This window comes from Apus apus, chromosome 10, assembly GCF_020740795.1.
Source record: "Apus apus isolate bApuApu2 chromosome 10, bApuApu2.pri.cur, whole genome shotgun sequence".
NCBI lineage: Eukaryota > Metazoa > Chordata > Aves > Apodiformes > Apodidae > Apus > Apus apus.
This window is the reverse complement of record NC_067291.1, coordinates 6,541,927-6,560,530: the sequence shown is the minus strand read 5'-3', so window position 1 is coordinate 6,560,530 and position 18,604 is coordinate 6,541,927. Positions and strand designations below refer to the sequence as shown.

The following is an 18,604-nucleotide window of genomic DNA, read 5'->3' as shown; positions in this document are numbered from 1 at the left end:
AATTGGCACTGCCTGCTCTCTTCCATGCTGCTGTCTCAACACTGGAGATTGCTAGTGGTTGCAATAATAGTTCAGGAACTCCCATCTAATGTGGAACTTTTTAGGAAAACAATGACATAGGAGGACAGGCTGTTTTCCAACCAGCCCAAAATACCAGAATATTTAACTCCTATATTACTACTTTTCCCCCACCCCCCCTATTAATGCTTCCAGGAAAAGAGCTATTGAAGATGACTCACCCAATCCTATATTCACAGAAATTCCCATCAAATCCAATAAAAGACAGGAGAAACTTTTTGTCTCAAGTGTACAATGCCACTTTGCCAAACACAAGTCAGGATTTAAATATTTTGTCAACAGCTTGAGGAATTAACTCTCCTTATTGTAACAGTTCCTTCACTATCTAATCCTTCCTAGCTTCCTTAAAGAGAAAACATCCACTCTCTTTGTGGTTTACTCTTCCTGTGGTGCTGAATGGTACTACTATGGCTAAGTATCAGCACAGACTAGAAGTTACAACCACCCATTCCCATCTCTTCCTGTAGACTTGTGCCCGAAGCTTTACACATTCCTGCACTTTGATATAGTCAGGATTTCTCTGTTTTGTGCTGGGCAGAGAACTCAACTTTGTGGCACAGAAATTAGATTTATTTTCATTAAACACAGTTTTTCTGTTGCTTCCCTTGTCCAGCTGGCTGAACCACAAGTTTTTGAAGCAAGCTTCCACTCTTTGATTCTCACAGTTGTGAAAGTATGTTCTGCATATTAATATGAGCATCCTTTAATAGCCAACTTATATTCTGAACAACCTTTGTACTAAAAGTCACACACGCATATCAATTCAGTTAGGAGACAAAAAACACACTGTCCACAAACAAATGCTTGCCATACCTCTCTAGTCCTATTCAGCTGTGTAGCTACCCCAAAATCAGCTTTGGAAAGACAGTGTTGTCTGTCATTTTCCCCCTCCCTTCAAAGGGTGAACTCCTAACCATGTAACTTCCACTAATAATTTTGCCTCAAACATTCTTGTATAAAAGCAAAAGATTAAGATCTACATACCTTGCCTCTAGTCACAGATGACACGCACAGTCACTAACTGAACTGCAAACCACCTATGCTAGTGAGCATACATTACTGATCAGCTAGCTATAAACATAGCAGGCTTTGGCAGAATGTGGTTTGCAAACATGAGTTGAATACACCATTACAATATGAAAAGCCAAACCAGCACATGGTTTGTGGTGCTGCTGTGTAATAGTCAGTTGTGGTCTACATAATCTGAAACATTTTCCCCCTCTGAGATTGCTCTCACAATTTCATCACCAACCACAGAAAAAAAATGCATTTAATTATAACTTGTCAATAATAAAAAGCATCTGCATTAGTGTGATATGCTACCCATTTTCCAATGTTATTTGAAAACAGGAGCAGGATGTCTTTTTTTCTGTGGGAACTTCATTTGGCATCAGCCTTTAAATCCAACAGCCTGTACAACCTAATACCGCATAATGTCAAAATTATTAATAACATGGAACAAGGTCTTGGTTTCTGGCTGTCACATTTGCTTTCATATCTAGTAACAGAACACCACTGGCTCACAATTTGACTGACTAAACAAGCTATCCTCTAGTCTGCAATTTTTAAGTGAATATTCACTGTTCATATTTACTCTACACATCAAAGTAGGTCTACCACAGATATAAAAAGATACTGTTTACACAGAGACACTCTTCTAGTCTGACTCCAGTTTGCAGTAAAATTTACTTATTATAAAACTAATAGTCCACACAGGTCAGGTTTCATTTGTCTGTACTATTTCTGAATCATTTCTTTGATGGTTCAGTACCCCTTTTTAAAAAGGCAGACATTCATGCAACAAACTAAAATCTAATTGACTGCAAGCAACCTAAGTCCTCACTAACATAAGAAACATTTAATTATGCAGAAATAGAAACTGATACAATAGTGACAAGTGCTGACCTATTGCAGGGAGAACTTTCTGGCTGTCAAACTTCATTGCAGTAAGAACTGTTTCAGATAAAATGATCCTTTAAATGACTGAAGGCAATGTGAAGTAATTCCACACCCCTTAATCTTCACAGTAAATGAGTTCTAGACGTAGCACAAGAAGGTTTAACTTGCCTAGTTAAGAACATAAAACTAACCAAAAAGTAACAATATAACATTTTACACTAATGTGTAAAATTCATCACTACTTATTAGCTACAAGATGACAAAATTCTGAGATGGGAATTTTCAGTAGCAAATCAGATTATCCAATATTTTTTTTTAATTAAGGTCTCAGTTTTCTTACTTTGTGAAAGATGAAGGCTACAGATGTATGTTTAGAGAAGATGACATATCTACACACTGAAATCTACTAGGAAAGACTGAATAAATTGAAGCTGCTTAGTTTAGGAAATGGAAAATGTAAGGGGCAATAATGAACCTTCCAAACAGTTTACATAAATACATACAAAGAGCTGTTTTCTCTTTGCAGCAATGTTTTCTCCATGTCTATAGTGAAAACACCAGTAATAGTGAATTTAAATTTAATCAAAGGTGATCCAAATTAGCTAGCAGGAAAAACTACTTTGTGGAAAGGCAAACAAAGCACAGGAACAGATAGCCTGAGGATAACCTGGCACCATGGAGGCTGATTCTGAACCTCTACCAGGAACAACTAAATTATAACTGATCCTTCCCTGGGGCAGAGGAGCTGAAATACAGGACACAAAGGTCACAGGTCACTTCCTTTCCTTTGGTCCTGTGACTTCCAAGGTACTTTGTAGCCAGCAATGAATTCTACCACAGCCCTAGAATATAGCCAAGAAATGGCAGGTATGAGAGACAGCTGAAGTAGTCCAGAACATCTCAGAAACACTATGTATTCAGAGATTCCTTCTCTCCCTTTAAAAGTTACCCATTAAACAACACACTTTCTAAACGCAAGAACTTGAGCCTGCACTGGGGAACAAGTTAAATGCATACTGAGTTTTCCTTGCCAAGTTAAGTCACAAAAGTAATTTCTTTAATAGAATCACATAGTCTGCAAAAGGGAGAGATCAACTAACCCATTTAATCTGCTTTCCTATAGTTCACGATTGATTCCTTCTTTAGCTGACCTAGTAATATTAATTCTAACTCTAAATGCACCATAAAAAATATTTATATCAACTACAAGTTAATTAGCATCTTAATAATCCCCAGTTAGCCTGGGATTATGCTTCTGACTGTATGAAAGAAGCAAGGGTTAAAGGAACAGTGTAAGAGCCAGGACATCCACAAATGCTCTGATTGCAGCTAATCTGTAGTTGAAGCACCTCCTTTAGCTAAAGACCTTATTCAAATTTTGTTGACTGGACTTAAGTCTCCATGAATAAAAATTAATCCCTTTTTTAGCATATTTCTAATCTTGGCTTCCAAAAGATTGTGCGTTTTACATCAAAAAAGTGCTTCTTCTTCCTCTGGTTAAACATGCAGCCTGACAATTTCACTATGCCTCCCAAATTTCTTCATTGTGATAAATTAAAAATAATCATTCTGTATTCTCCTTCAACATACAATGATTCTATGATTTTAAGTTCGTAACACAATCCAATTCTGGGATCTCTCTCTGAAATTCAGCAGTCAATCTGTCCAGTCTCTTTTTGTAAGGAAAACATGCCCAGAGTTTGGACTGCCCTCATTCTCAGCGCAATTTCCACTCCTACATTTTGACATGTGTGTGCAGTGCTCCATACAGTATTCCAAATGTGAATTAATGATGGACTTTCTCAGTAATAGTGATCATAATGCTTGGTGACAGTATATACCGTTTAAGCAGCTACATAATTAATTAAGCTGCTATAGCCACAGCCAATGCTGTGACTTTGCAGATACTGAGCGTGCTATAGCAGTCCAAATTCAAAACTGAAAAGGGATACAGGACAATGGCAAGCTTTAAACCTGGAGATATCTCAACCAAATCAGACACCTCTGGGTTTTCTCAATTTCAGTTCAGATACAATACTGTTATATTTCACAGATTTGATCTTTATCATGTTATCCAGTGATTCTTTTTCCTGGTTAAATGCCCTGAATTTTAACAGATTTGTGAACAAATTAACGAAACCATTTTCCTAATTATACATCTGAAAGGAAAGTAACAGACTTGAATGTATGTCTTGCAAATCTTTATGGTACTACTTTCACCCAAAGGCAAAAAAATTGTATCCAGAACAACATTTATCATCTGCTCAGAAAAATTCTGCCCATGGTATTCACTCAGTAAACTGACTTTGATGTGCTGGCTTCAAAGTGGAATGAACAAAAGCCAGCATGACATTTTTTCTTTTAAGCTATTACTATCATATTTGTCCTGTGCTTCCCAGAGCAAAGAGCCCTAATCTTGTTAATGTTCCACAGCACCATTCAGGCTTCAGGCATTGTTTCATTGTCCCTTTCACAGTCCTTCTTCTCATTAAGCCCCACATGATAACTCACACTATGACACCAAACTATCACCATCATTATTAAAGGAGTATCAAGGCACTTGGGAAATGTGACCTCTTCCTATTTATTTTGTTACCCTATGGTCACACCTTATTTACTGTATAGTTCTGACTGACTGAAGATTTTGCCAGGGCACAGTCCATCACTAAAGATGTGCATGCAGCTTTTGTTACAGCCAGGATCAGCCTGAATGAGGATTCAAATAGCCAGTATAATAGTATATTGCTATTATTAAAAACACGTCATATTCGGGATGAGATGAACACAGTATTTCACCATCTCATTATAAAACTGCTCAATGATCAGTCCCACAAAGTAGGAGCTAGTCTTTGCCCTCTTAAAACTTCAAGAGTGTAAAAACAAAAGCAGGCAGACTCACAGAAACTAAAACTGAACTGCAGATCAGAGCAGAGCATGCCAAATTCTGAATAGGCTGAGGAAATTATAGTTTAGTTTTCAAACCTGTTCAAGTGTAACATTATTGTATTTCTCTGCCAGTGGTGTAAACACATCTATGGAACCAGTTTAATTCTTTCACCAGTCCAAGCCTCTTAAAGGAATACTCTTCTAGTGTTAGCTCAGCTGATTTCCAATAAAGGCCATACCTACAGATCCACAAAAGTTTCCCAGCAGAAAGCCTTTACAGTCCATTTTATAGATGTTCTTTTGTAACAATTATATTTTTTATACTTCTTACAAGAAACATGTGGAACATTGGTGATTTGATAAAAAACAATCTACCAAAAAACCTCTAAAACTTGCAGATAACAACTTCTCAGATCTCAAGGCTAGCAGAAAAATGGAGCAGAGGCCAAGTAAAACATCATGACACAATGTGTACATGTCTGCCTGGTTAGTATGCTCAGCTATTTTAATCCTTCAGTGCATTTTGGAAGCCTTTAATCAGAGATCTAGTAAACTGTTTGAATGTTACAGTACATGGTAAGTGTAAATATTACCAGCTTAAATGATTTGGGTTTCCGCTCTTTGTATAAAACCTCTGTCTGAACATCTGTGCCTGTGAAGATTAAAGGGCTAAAAAGACTGGAAATAGAAGACCTTTGTATTCACAAATCACTGAAGGGAGTTACAATGCTTGGAAAGCTTAACTGCCCCCTTCAACCAACTTTTACCACATCTGAAGAAACTTTAATATTATTTAAATAGTCTAGAAAGTAAGCAGCTCTGGAGAGAGTTCAGAACAGTTTTTGTGCTTCGGTTTGAAGCTTCCTCCAAGTTTGGCTAATTTTTTTTGGCATCAAGACCACCTCCATTGTGCCCTGTGAGCCTAGTGTTTTAAGGCAGACATATCTTTCCATGAGACTATTAAGTATTTTCAAGTAAACGGCTCATTCATGACCTCACTTCTACCTGTTCTGCATAACCACTCATCTACAGTAGGATTGCTTCTGATCTGTAGTAAGGTAAAAATTATAAGCATCAGGCCCTCACTGTATCACAAATTAAGCTTCTTTATTTTAATAAACTATTTCTCATCATTTGCTATCATCTGTGACCTAAGTTTCTCAGCTTGTACTACCCTAGGCCTTTTCCAATTCAATCATCTTCAGCTGTGACAAAGCTGTTGCCATTATATTGTATTTCTACACTTAGGAGAAGTGTATTTCCACATGCAGTGGAATTATGGACTTTATTTATTCAGTAATTCACGTAACACCTCTCAGGGTCCTTCAGTGAGTCATCCACCCATCAGTCCAGAAGCAGAGAGGAAAAGCTGTCATAAATTAGAAAGCAACATTCAGAAGAACTCATCTGTGAAGCCAAAAATCTTCTCATCTTTGTAATTGCTCTGATCCAAACCCTGGGACAGAACTAGCATGCAATACTGCTCTGAAGGAAGATGAGAAGCTTATCTATGACCTTGTAAGTTCACCTGCTCTGGAATCCAACTGGAACAAAGATCCTTTCATTTTTCCAGGAGAAACACTAAGCCCCTCATGCTCTGAGCTTAAAGAAGTCAGTATTTTTTAACATAAAAAAAAAAAAAGTGGAGGCCCATGATAAAACAGGTTACAAATAATAAAACCATTGGCCTTGATTTTTTCAAAGAGTATATTTGCATATAACAATGTATCCTTATCCAGTCTCCTTTCACCAAGCAAAGAAGAATTTTATTTCCTCGCCATTTTAATCCACAACATCAAGGACAGAGAATTAGTAACAATGCAGAGATACCAAGAGATAGCAAGAAAATTCAGGTATTGTTCCAAATATTCTGTTGCACTAGAAGGCTAATTTTAAAGGAAAAATCTTGGCATGGACTAAATAATTTCTCGTGTTTCCTGTAGATCACTGTAATTGGAATAGCAACATTGTTAGCTAGAGCTAGAAAGGCCCTATTTTATCAAAGTTTCAATTATGGCAAAAGTCAAGCAACTGTGCTGAAGGCAAGTAGATACACTGACCAGTGGAGGAAAACTGCAAGGGGACTACATCTGGACTACATTTCAGCGGGTAGTGTTTTATGGAACTGATGTGTATGAAAATACAATAATAAAAGCAACAGTTATCTTATAAACATGAAAAACATTACGAGAAAAAGTGTGACACCTGCAAACACGTGTTGCAAGGAACACACTTACACAGCAGCTGTACACAGAGACATGGTGCCTAAGCTGCTCCAGTAAAATTCAGGATAGTGCACACAGCCCAGCAGGACAGAACCACAGTAACTTTGCAGCAACCCTGCTGCCAAGAGCTGAGTTCCAGCTCAGCAAGTCACGACAAGTTCTACATTTCAGTCAGTGCTGACCTTTAGGGCAGAGCTTCACCCTCCCTGGATTGCAAGCAGGAATGTAGCCTTGTGCTACATCCTTCTGCTCCTCAGGATATGTAAAAACAAGGTGGTGACCAGCTGTGGTGGAGATCCTATGGTACTCCTTAGAACTATGTTGTAGTTTAACCTTCTGTTAATCACAGTATGTCACTTACCAGATATGGTTTATTCAGAAAAAACAAGCATGGGAGGGAGAATAGAGAGCTTGACAGTGTGATGAGCAGCAGGACGCCTGTTCATATGTCCATGATGGACAAGGAAAGTTAATTGCTTAAATATTAAAAAGATTTCAATGTAACCAGTTTCAGACAGCTTAGTTGGTTTTTAAATGGAAGTGGCAATTCCTTGGTTTCAGATAACATTTCCTCCTTTTTTTGCTAATATTGATGAGTGTTTAGGCCTTGTGGAAGAGTATGAGGAATAAGTTAGATCATGAAAACAACTTCCAAGAAGCTTCTGACCAACACTACAAGCCCTGTCTTCAAAAATAAACCATAAAAGTCTTCTGCACAGGAATGCTTTTTTCTGTCTAATGAACATACCATGTTTAATGTATTTGTATTACTGTCCAAATCTGTGCTATTTACAAAGATAAGATTAATAGAGCAATACCATAAGCTCATATGCAGGAAGATGTAAAGATGCTCTTTGTTTTCAGTTTTTATGGACTTCTGGCAGGAAAGACATCATCCCTTATACTAAATAAGCACAAAAGCTACTTCTATATAAAAATCAGGTAGTCAGGTATACCTAAAAGTAGAAATTCTGTATTGGTCAATTCTGACGTTGTATGACAAACAAGCTTCCAAGACTTTAACTCCAAAACTATAAAATCTAAAAGCAGAAAATATTGCCCAGTTACATGTTTTCCTGACAAAAAAACTATCTTCCTGCTAGCTAGTGTTCAAAACATTTTTACTTTAATAAGCTTAACTTAAGTAAGAGAAGAAAAGAAGGTAAGTTGAAACGGAATAGCACTGCACTTAGCGGGGGGAGGGGGGGCAGGAAGCTGGTCAGGGGAAGGTAGTCCTGAAAGCAGAAGAGTTACAGAATAAAATGCAAATAATGGGGAGGTTAAAAAAAATTAAAAATTCCCATTTGGTCCTGTTATCTCCCCAGGTCTTAATTCCAGTATCTGCACTTCCCTGCTATGGAAGCGATTTGGCTCACTTCTAGTTCGCCGTGCCCAGGCTGTCATGCCAGAAATTGGCTTTCGGGTGTGCATCTGAGGAAAGCTGTCTGCTGAGCTCTGCTCTTCCTCATTTTGTTGACAAAATTTCCCCTTTTTTTTTTTTTTTTAAATTACTGCTTGATAAGATTGCTTTGTCTTCATGTAAAAGTCCTAAACATATGCCACTAAAACAAGAGTAGTTAAATGGTACTCTAAGTAGTTCTAACATACTGAAGATAAATTAAAACTCTTACACGAGTTAGGGAACTACAATCAGATTTTTGTTGCAAAGTTAACATTATGTCAGTGTCTCTGAAACTAGTATGACTTTAAATATGGGTTCCAAAAAAAGAAACAAAAAATGAAAATGTAGTAAGATTTTTAAACCAACAGAAAATAATATTTCCTGATGTTTTGAAGTGTTCTCATAGTCCTAAAAAAACACCACCTCAGCTGAACTGTGGGTGCCCAGAAGCAGTTACAACTGGATTTCCATCAACTGCTTTGTGGATTGTCACAAGGTTTATTTAATTTTCCAAAAAGTTTTAGTGTAAGAAACAATCTAGACTATTTGGAAATATTTTAATGAATTGCTCGGTCAAATATCCAAGTCAAATTATCTGACTTTATTTCCCTGTCCATAGCTTTCAGTGCAAAAATAACTATATGCAGGGCATGCAAGACAGAATCCAAATGCTCTAACACTGCGTGTCAATCACACACACATGCTTAACTTTAAAAGCTGCAAAATAAACACACAATTAGGGGCATAAGCTAATATTTCATTAGAATTTAGCTCTAGTTACTCAGTTTCCACATACTGTACCCTTTGACAGGGTACACAAGATTTACCTAACACCACTTTTGCTATTCACTACATTGCTAAAATGACATATTCATCAAATCCTTCCTCTTTCCTCTCACTTTCTTTCTGAAAAACCAAACTCGTCTCACAAAGAAGGAGTCCTGCCAAACAGCAGAGATATCCATGCAGAAATACAGAGGAGATGCTGGCTAGGGATGTCAGAAAAGACAGGTCCAGGTTACCACATAAAAAGAACAGGAACAACTTCAAGAGCTACAAAATTGAGAACTCACACTCAGAAATGTGCCTGACTTGGCCTTCAGAGCTACGAACAGCCCCTCTTGTCTGGAGCTGATAGGTGGGTCAGAAGGTTTCTGAAAAGTTTAATAAATACAGACTTCCAGCCTAAGCAGTGTTTGGCATGAAAAGAATCTTCTCCCATAGTGTAAGAGCTAAGAATGACAGACAGGCTTGCAGCCTGTATGAGATCTCACTAGGGAACTTCTGCCTCTCTTGTTTTCAGTAAAAAGAACAGCTCCAAGGTGGTTACCATGCCTCTTAATGCCATGCCTTCAGTCCCTTTAACTAGCACAGAAGACACTCCAGACCCATGGCATTTTTCATTCAACTGAAAACAAAGAATCTGATTTTATCAAAATTAATTCCGGAGCTTCACAGAATGAAGCAATTGTTTGTCTGACTTACTCTGTTTTAGTTAGTACATTTTTTTCCCCCTAAGGCCAACTGGAAGCTGGATTGCAGCATCTCTCCACTGTCAATTTTACAAAAGAATGTCTAATTAGACAGAGTACTGAAAACAGAGCACCAGCATGACCATCTCAACTGCACAACAAAACAGATCTACAATAGGGAAAAATACTATATTGTACTCAGGTTTAGCATAAAGCACTCGGGCAGCTTGAGACAGCAGACTGGACTGTGCCAGTTTCAGACTGCATCATTACTGACCTTATTTAATTTGTCTTATAATTAGGCTGCACAAGGAGTTGAACATGACAGCTGTGTTCTTCAGGAACTTATGACCTGATGGCTTCAGGTTCCTAGTCCGTACCTATGGAGCTATTGTCCAAATAACTTTTTGCCCTAAATACAAGTGGCATAGGCATATAAAAAAAAAAAAAGCCCACAAATTTGCCTTTATCTCCTTTAAAAAGTACAGTTTAAAAATATACATGCATCTTGCATTACTATTTAAAAAATTTATAGTAAAAAACCAAACTTTTTTGAAAACACGTTTATTGATACCATTAATAATTAACTGGTTGGGTTTGAATACCAATTAAGAATGAGAACAACATCAATATAAGGTCACAGCTCATAAAGAGGCAAAATACTCAAGGGGTCTCTCCTCAAGGCTCTGGTTGAATCAGCAACACATCCATTCTGACAAACATTTGTCCAGCACATTCACACAGACCTTCATCACAGAAACTCTCAATGTTATCCAGTCACTATGATCTCTTCTTTACATCTTTACCATGAGAAGTTCTTTCTAACCAAGTTTCCATTGCCCCAGTTTAAATCCATTTCTTCTCCTCTGCTGCACCACAGAGAGAAAGAATAGCCTTCTCTTTAGCAATCAGAAGTATTTGGAGGTTATATCTGCTTCTCCACCAGTCTTCTAATATTTAGACTAAACAAATATGTAGTCATTCAAACTTATCTCAGAAGTAGGATTTTAAAACCTCTTGCATATAATCACTGCTGCCCTCTATCTCTCTCCAAACTGCCCACTACTACCCACTGCAAAAACCTGTTTTCCAGATTAAACTTCACTAATGCTGAGCAGGTGGAAGGTGTTCACGCTGCAAACCTCCTTAGACACACCAATTTCTATGACATGTGAACCATTCACAAGAGCACAAAAGGAAAGTACAGCAGTTTTCAGCCCCAAGCTCTAGCAATTTCAGTCTAGCCACAGAGTGTGATTTGGGTCCAACTTCTGTTTCAGACATCTCCACTGCTGTAAGAGAAAAAACTACCAACAAGCTACTGCATGCTTCTGCTAATCATTCCATGTTTGAGAGCTGTTCTCACTGACATGAATTCTTTCTCCCCTTTGTCTTTCATTATTAAAATGCTCCAAAGCTTGAATAAGCTGACACGGACAAATTTGTGACCTACAACACTCCATACAATTTCTTTCTTTCTATTTATAACACTCAGCTAATTGACCACGACGAGCCTCTTTTAACCAAGCATATATTTATATTTTAAAAGAAACAACACATAAAACAAAAGCCTCATTATTCACTGAACTTTATTTAGACTGTATTGCTCTACGCATCTTATGCTAATGTTTTCTACATTTACCTTTCAGTATACAAAATCTGAATACCTCTAATGCTTACCTTTCTGTGTTCAATTGAAGGCTGTGGGATGACAAACTGAAATCCCAGCACTGCTAGGGAACTGAGAAGTCTGAAAAAGCAAATAGTGAAACAGTAGATATAACAACCACTAATATAAATGACAAATCTACAACCTATTACAGAGCTTTGTACTGCAAGAACTTATTCAGACACTTCAATGGCACTACTAACCAAGACAGATTCACTAAATTGTATGAAAGTTTCTTAGGACATTCACTTGACAGCAGACAGGACAACATACATACACATTTATCTACAAAGCAAAAGTACAGTATTGATAGTATTTCTCATAACTTTAAATTAAAATATTTTCAGCAGTGCATGTTTTAATATTTCAGCATTTGGTGTCAAACTGACATACAATTCACAAGTTTTCTAATGTGCTAAGTAAGAATTCAGCCATCTGAGGGCTAAGTCTGCTACTAGCTCTGGCTGCCCTATTTCAGATGAATGCCCCACCTCTAGTACACAGGAAACATGCAAAGAATCACCATGACTTTTCAGAAAATAGGTTCTTCCTCAGCTGCCCAACAATTGTGGTAACTGAATAATCTAATGGGCACAGAAGATGGAAAGCAGTGGGCACAGTTCACCAGAGACTTAGGATAAGCAGCCAAGCATCACCCCAGTCCCCACATCTTCAATTGGAAAGGAGTCAGAATGGGAACCAAGCCCAAACAAACTTTGTTCTGTCAAGCCTCACCAACATAATGACTCCTAGGAGCCCACTACAACTTAGGCTCCATTAGCTCAGTCTTTTGTTTGCTATAATTTGCACAGGGGACTGCTTTGCCCCCTCCTAGCAAGACCCTTCATCAGAACACACAGAAAGGTATGAGAAGTAGGATTGTATTATCTTTATTTCTACCAGGAGTTTTCAGTCTTTTCTACCAGTTTCAGTCTTTTCTAGTTTCAGTCTATTTCTACCAGACTTTTCAGTCTACGGAGTATGATTCAGACCCTCTATAAAAAGGAAAGCTGCTAATGATTTGCTGAATTTCAATGCAGAAGTAAAACTGATGGATTTGGACACAAAACCCATCTGCAAACTAATGGACCAGACAAAATCCAGCTGTGCTTCTTACTCACAGGTCCTTCCTTGGCTTCCTACACAGTAACTCTTTAAATATTTCTCATTGTTTCAGGTATTTTCAGAGCGAGACCTAAGCTGAAGGAGGTGGGGTTTTTTATACCAAGCATTTTATTACCACTAATACAAATATTCTTCTACTGGGGAGAATGTTTTTTCTGAGTTTTCTGTGTGTGTTCTTGCTAACATACTGCAAAAGGAATCATTAGGTAAGTACTGATTGCACATGGCCTGTCAACACCTCTTCACCATAGTTTATGCCTCTCTCTCTCTCTAAGCAATCAACCGTACAAAGGCAAGAAAAAGTCATTACTTCCTTACTCCCACATTTAGGGGAAAAAAAAACAAAAACAACACCAAAAAAACCCCACTACAATTAAAACACTGTTTTAAGAAGTCTGTTAGAAGAAAGCATAAAATTTCAGAATTTCACAAAATTCACAAAACACAAATAGGCAACTGAAATCAGAGGCAGTGTAAGTCACTATAGAGAAACGACAGTAAGAGGCAAAATGTGCAGTTCAACAGGGCCAAATAACACAGTGGTGGATGGAAGCCAAAGGGCTGGATGAAAAAACTGATTTGCCAATCACACCTGAAATCAAAGGTATAAACAGAAATAGATCTCAGACCTCCCAACTGCAAAATGACAGCACCAAGTCTGCCTTTAGCAGACATTCATATTCCTTTCTCAAGTGCTCAAGTGATGTTCTACCTATCTCAATACATGACAAGTTTCTAAGCAGGCAGAGTTCAGTCTCTGACAGACCCAGCCTACATCATCTGCAAATTAAATTTAACTTCCTTTTCAGAATCTTCTTGCCTATTCCCTGCTCCCTTATGGCTTCTGCTCCCTATAATCCCTCAGACCATGTGAAAGAAAGTTCAGACTTTGCATAAGGAAATGAATCCTTTCATCCTCAACAGATTTTTGAGGATAGGATTTTTCTCATCAATCTGAAGGACTACAGATTTCCATGAGTAAATTCTTCTGAAATCACACACAAGGTTGTGAGTTCTGAACCGAGAAAGAACTGTAATCTTCAAAGCAAATTACTTACCAGATTAAAGTTTTCACTTCTGAAATGCAAACTTTTCCTATATATGTGATTACTTGGTGCCAAGCTTTTCCTGACCATTCTTTAGTGAGGTTATATGTAATCACCATCTGTATGTACATGCTCAGGGACAATGAAGCCAGGTTTTCAGTTTGTTTCTGTATCTGCAGTTAGACCTCTCAGAAACAATGGTATCAATATACTATTTCTAACATACAGGAAATCCACCAGGAATATTTAAGCTATCTTGAGGTAAACCTCTAGCTTCAAATCAGGGTTCAGAAATTAATTTTTTTTAATGTTAAATCCCTCAGTAGCTTGCTTTGACTAACTTCTCTGGAATAGGCTTTTTTATTTGTCATGCTTGACTGACATTAGGTCTCCCAAGCTATGAAAATAGGCTTCTCCAATTTCAGTGGGTTTGTTTCAGGTATTCTCATGGTACGGAAAAGCCAAAAGAACAAGTGCTCCTCAAAATTGTGCAAAGCTTACTGAGTACGCATAAACAAGTCAGGTATCAATTGTGCTGATTGATGGCTCTTTTTAACTCTGGCCTCTGTGTAAGAGCCTTGCTGGTACAGCCCAGGCTCTCAGTTATGGCACTATTTGGAGCCAAGTACCTAGTTTAAATTAAAGTCAGGCTTTAAACTGGAAGTCTGTCCAAGTTGCAAAGGCTAAACATGCTCACTTTCTCTTACTGGCAATACCAATTTCTGTTTAACTGGAGGGCATGGAGCAAAGCAAATTGCCATTAGCTCTACTGTAGGAGTAGCAAGAAAAAGTTTGCTATTGAACACCTTATTTAGAAACACCCCTTGGAGGTGCCATTGCAGTATTACCTCTCCATGAATGAAGCTGGAGGCTACCAGAAGATGCTTCTTGCATGATTGCTGTCCCTTAGTAGTTGTATTTTATAAAGGGCTACAGTAGCCAACTGTGGATTGTCCAGATAGGAATGGAAGTATTTTAGCCAAGTGATTAGTACTGACTAGTACAGTATGTCTCTTGTCTCATACTCCCAGCTTCCTCCCAAATGAAAGTCTGCAGAAAGTCTAAGTCTGGGACAGCTTGGGAGGAGCTACGCAGGGAGAAATCTCAACAGGAAAGATAACACAGTGCCAATAATAAGTGACAGACTCATTTTTACATGGAATCCACCCTTGCATAGTAGGAGGGTGCCAGAATGCAAAGATTGAGGTGTGAAATTCACAAAAAGGAAGGAGCAACTGACAGTATCTCCATACAAATTAAAGGGCATGCAGCTGTTACTGCTTGCTGGAGGTCAAATTTTGTCCATGTAGTACCACAGCTGCCTGGTGTCTCTGGATCTGCTTGCCCAACTACAGAACTGGACAGACCAGCTTAGAAACAGTTGAATGTTCCCTTTGTCAGGAAAAATGTTTGAAAGGTCTTTCCTGTGTTTGCCTACTGACAAACTGTTTCAGGAATGTGTAATATAAATCCCTGAATGAATTGCAGCATAGGTAGTAAACATGGAAATCAGTAATTTAAGCCCAGTGCCTATAGTTGTACAGCCTCATCAAAAAAAAGGAACTTTCCAATAATACATGCCATCACACGGGCACACACTAACAGATGCTCTAAGCATAAACAAACACTTGAGAACTCTCTTTTTCTACTAACACCAAAGAATGCTATGTCTGGTATGCATGTACTTCATTATTTGCTCTTCGGATAAGTTTTTTATTTATTCTCCTATGATACACACACTTTTAACACCAAAGCAAGAGACAGCCAGTGTGTTTATTGCAGTGTCTTAAGAGCATATTAAATAAGTTTTAAAATGTTTTATTGTATCACTTACCTCAAAGAAACTATTAAACTGTCTACCATGATCCTTTAATGCAAGGTGTCTTGAAGTGACAAATACTGCTTCACTGTGGTACAGCACAATGCCAATCACACTCAAATCCTACAGAAAGAAAAGAGAACAATACTGCTTATTTGGTATTTTACAGGATTTCTATGAAACTATATACAGACATACATTAGTCATCTCTACCTGAATTCTTGGGACTTCAGAGCAAATAAAACTGGAAATCCAGTGTATGTTACATGACTAGACTGGACACACCTCATTTTTTGCAACCACACTTCATGAGTGTCAGTGTTTTGCTGAAAAGGCTATGGGATGTAAAGCCTTGATTTGATTCCCAAAGACGCAAAACTGATGCTAAACTTACTTGCCTTTTTATCTCACATTTTGGTATGTCACTTAAAGCAAATAGCTTTACTTACAGTCCTAAGTTAATAGAATTCACAGAACTGAAACAAGGCTACCAGTTTCTACTGTATAGTAATATTACTACTACACTCTCAATTTTGTGAGCAATGCAAGGATGATTGCTCACACAGTTTACAGGAGGAAAAAAAAAAAAAAAAAGACACACACAGGGTTGTTCTCTCCCTATATTGTCTCTCAAACATTCAGACACCTGGAGGCTTCTTATTTTGCTAAAGTTGTGATCATACATTGGACACTTAAAATAATGCACCAGAATTTTGAGACAGGAAAGAGATCAGAGAATCACAGAATGGTTTGGGTTGAAAGGGACCTTAAATATCACCTAGTTCCAAACCCCCTGCCATGGGGAGGGACAACTCCCACCAGACCAGGTTGCTCCAAGCCCCATCCAACCTGCTCTTCCAAGGATGGGGCTTCCACAACTTCTCTGGACAACCTATGTCAGTGTCTCACCACCCTCACACTGAAAAAATTCCTCCTAATGTCTAACTCAAATCTCCCCTCTTTCAGTTTAAAGCCATCACCCCTTGTTCTCTCACTCCCTGCCCTTGTAAAAAGCCCCTCTCCAGCTTTCCCTGGAGCCTCTTCAGGTACTGGAAAGTGCTTAAGGTCTTCCCAGAGCCTTATCTTCTCCAGGCTCAACAACCCCAACTCTCTCAGCCTGTCTTCATAGCAGAGATGCTCCAGCCCCTCTGATCATCTTCATGGCCGTCCTCTGGACTCACTCCAAGTGCTTCATGCCCTTCCTGTGTTGAGGGCTCCAGAACTTGAGACAGTACTCTAGGTCAGGTCTCATGAGAGCAGAGGGTGAGAATCACCTCCCTTGCACTAGAGAAATATAATATAAATCAAGGGGGGCAGGAGGTGCAGGTAAGGAGGGAGGATAAGAGAAAATAAAACACTTACTAGGACTGAACCTAAATCTACACATTGCAGAGCTTGGTCAATCCCTGTATCTTGCCATTTACAAGTAGTTACACATTCAAATGCAGTGAACAGAAACAAGAGAACATTGCTGTTCATAGATAAAGAGCTCTCAAATTCTGTCAGGCAGCCAGATAATTAAAATCTGCCTAGAAAGGGACAAGACTCACAAAAACTTTAAAAATACGCAGTTAGATAAAGCACAGATCCTGCTGCTAGAAAGTGCAGTCTGCTTGCAGGTAACTAGACAAGCTAAATATTCCCCACCCTCAAATAAAAATCAAAGAACAACAATTAGAAAGAAAGAAAATTACTCTTTTTTTTCAATTGTTCCATGGTTCAGTTTTGTTAATAGAAACCATTAAAAAATGACTACTTGGAGAAGTATCATTACAGAATTCTGTATGGAACAGGTTTGAATTAGTCATGAGGAAGAAAGCATTAGTGCTCGGCAAAACTTCATCCTTTCTTCCTGCAGTTCCATGGTTGTCAGTAGATCTGAGAGGCTTTCTCAAATTTATTCTGCAACACTTGATAACATTTGAGCTTTTAGCACATAGTTTCAGAAAAAGCTACGTTCTTTTAAACATTAGGCAAGGCCACATATACAAGACACAAAGCATTCAGACAAGTCCCCTAGGATACTATGTACCAACAGACATACTGAGGCAATAGTCTTTTCTATCATTTCTTGAAAATGGAGGACATGCATGTAACATGGGCTGTAACCAACATGGTTTCAAGTTCTTATCAATCTGTTTTTTCCAGTTGTACTCTCTTTTGTGGGTTGTTTTTTTTCACTCCACAATATTCTTTTCTACAGAGGGACACGATCTCAGCAGAACATTGTTACAGGGTACAAACACAGAAAAAGAAATGTGCACTCCCCTAATCCACTTTGTAAATGGCACCTCATTTGCCAAGCAGAAAAGATACTATTATAGATCTAGTTTTGCAAAGAAGCCGGGGAGGGACCTCTGGTGTTTCTGAAGACTGTTCTCTAAAAGAGTGCTTGAAGGCCATGCATATGTTTTCAATTTTTCAGTTCATCTGTATCTTTATTGTCAATGGCAGGTTGCATTACAAACTCAACTTTCAACAGTATTTCAATGCCTTTTTCAAAACACTTTTCACTGCAACTCACAGATGCATTTCATTTGAAATATCATTTGCAGCACACAGTGTAAAAACTGCTAAGTATCTAAGTGACTTAAATAATTTTGAAAAGAAGCTCTTAAGTGCTTAGGTGCTTACAGCCCATTGAAAGAAATGTCATTTTGGCAGTGGTGTTTTTGATATGACAATGCGCAACCGTAAAAATATTTTTCCCTCCAGAAGATTCAGGGTAAAATGAATACCTGAAATGGCTATACAGTTATCACTAGGATTAAATAACATTAATTTTGTCAAGAAACCTTACAAAAGCCTGATGAGTGTACTATGTGCTAGTCACTGCAATTAGTCTTGCAAATGTAAGTCAAATTACCCTTCCACAAGGGGCTTAAAAGCACTATAGACCTGTCTAGCAAAAGACTTTCTAGTAACCCTATTGACAGCAGAATAGATTTTATCTCAACTGGAACAACCTACACTCCTGTACTTC

The 18,604-nt window shown here is 38.2% G+C and overlaps 1 protein-coding gene across 3 annotated transcripts in view; it reads right to left on the bottom strand.

Annotated features, from left to right (window-relative positions):
- THSD4 (thrombospondin type 1 domain containing 4) overlaps nucleotides 1-18,604 on the bottom strand; it is a 258,772-nt gene that overhangs the window by 224,423 nt on the left and 15,745 nt on the right. For all 3 annotated transcript variants that reach the window (XM_051629018.1, XM_051629020.1, XM_051629019.1), the window contains 2 exons: nucleotides 15,637-15,744; nucleotides 11,643-11,712 (listed from right to left, as the gene is read on the bottom strand). In XM_051629018.1, coding sequence (XP_051484978.1) covers nucleotides 11,643-11,712; nucleotides 15,637-15,665 — 99 coding nt within the window. In that variant the 5' untranslated portion in view covers nucleotides 15,666-15,744. The remainder of the gene's footprint in view (nucleotides 1-11,642; nucleotides 11,713-15,636; nucleotides 15,745-18,604) is intronic.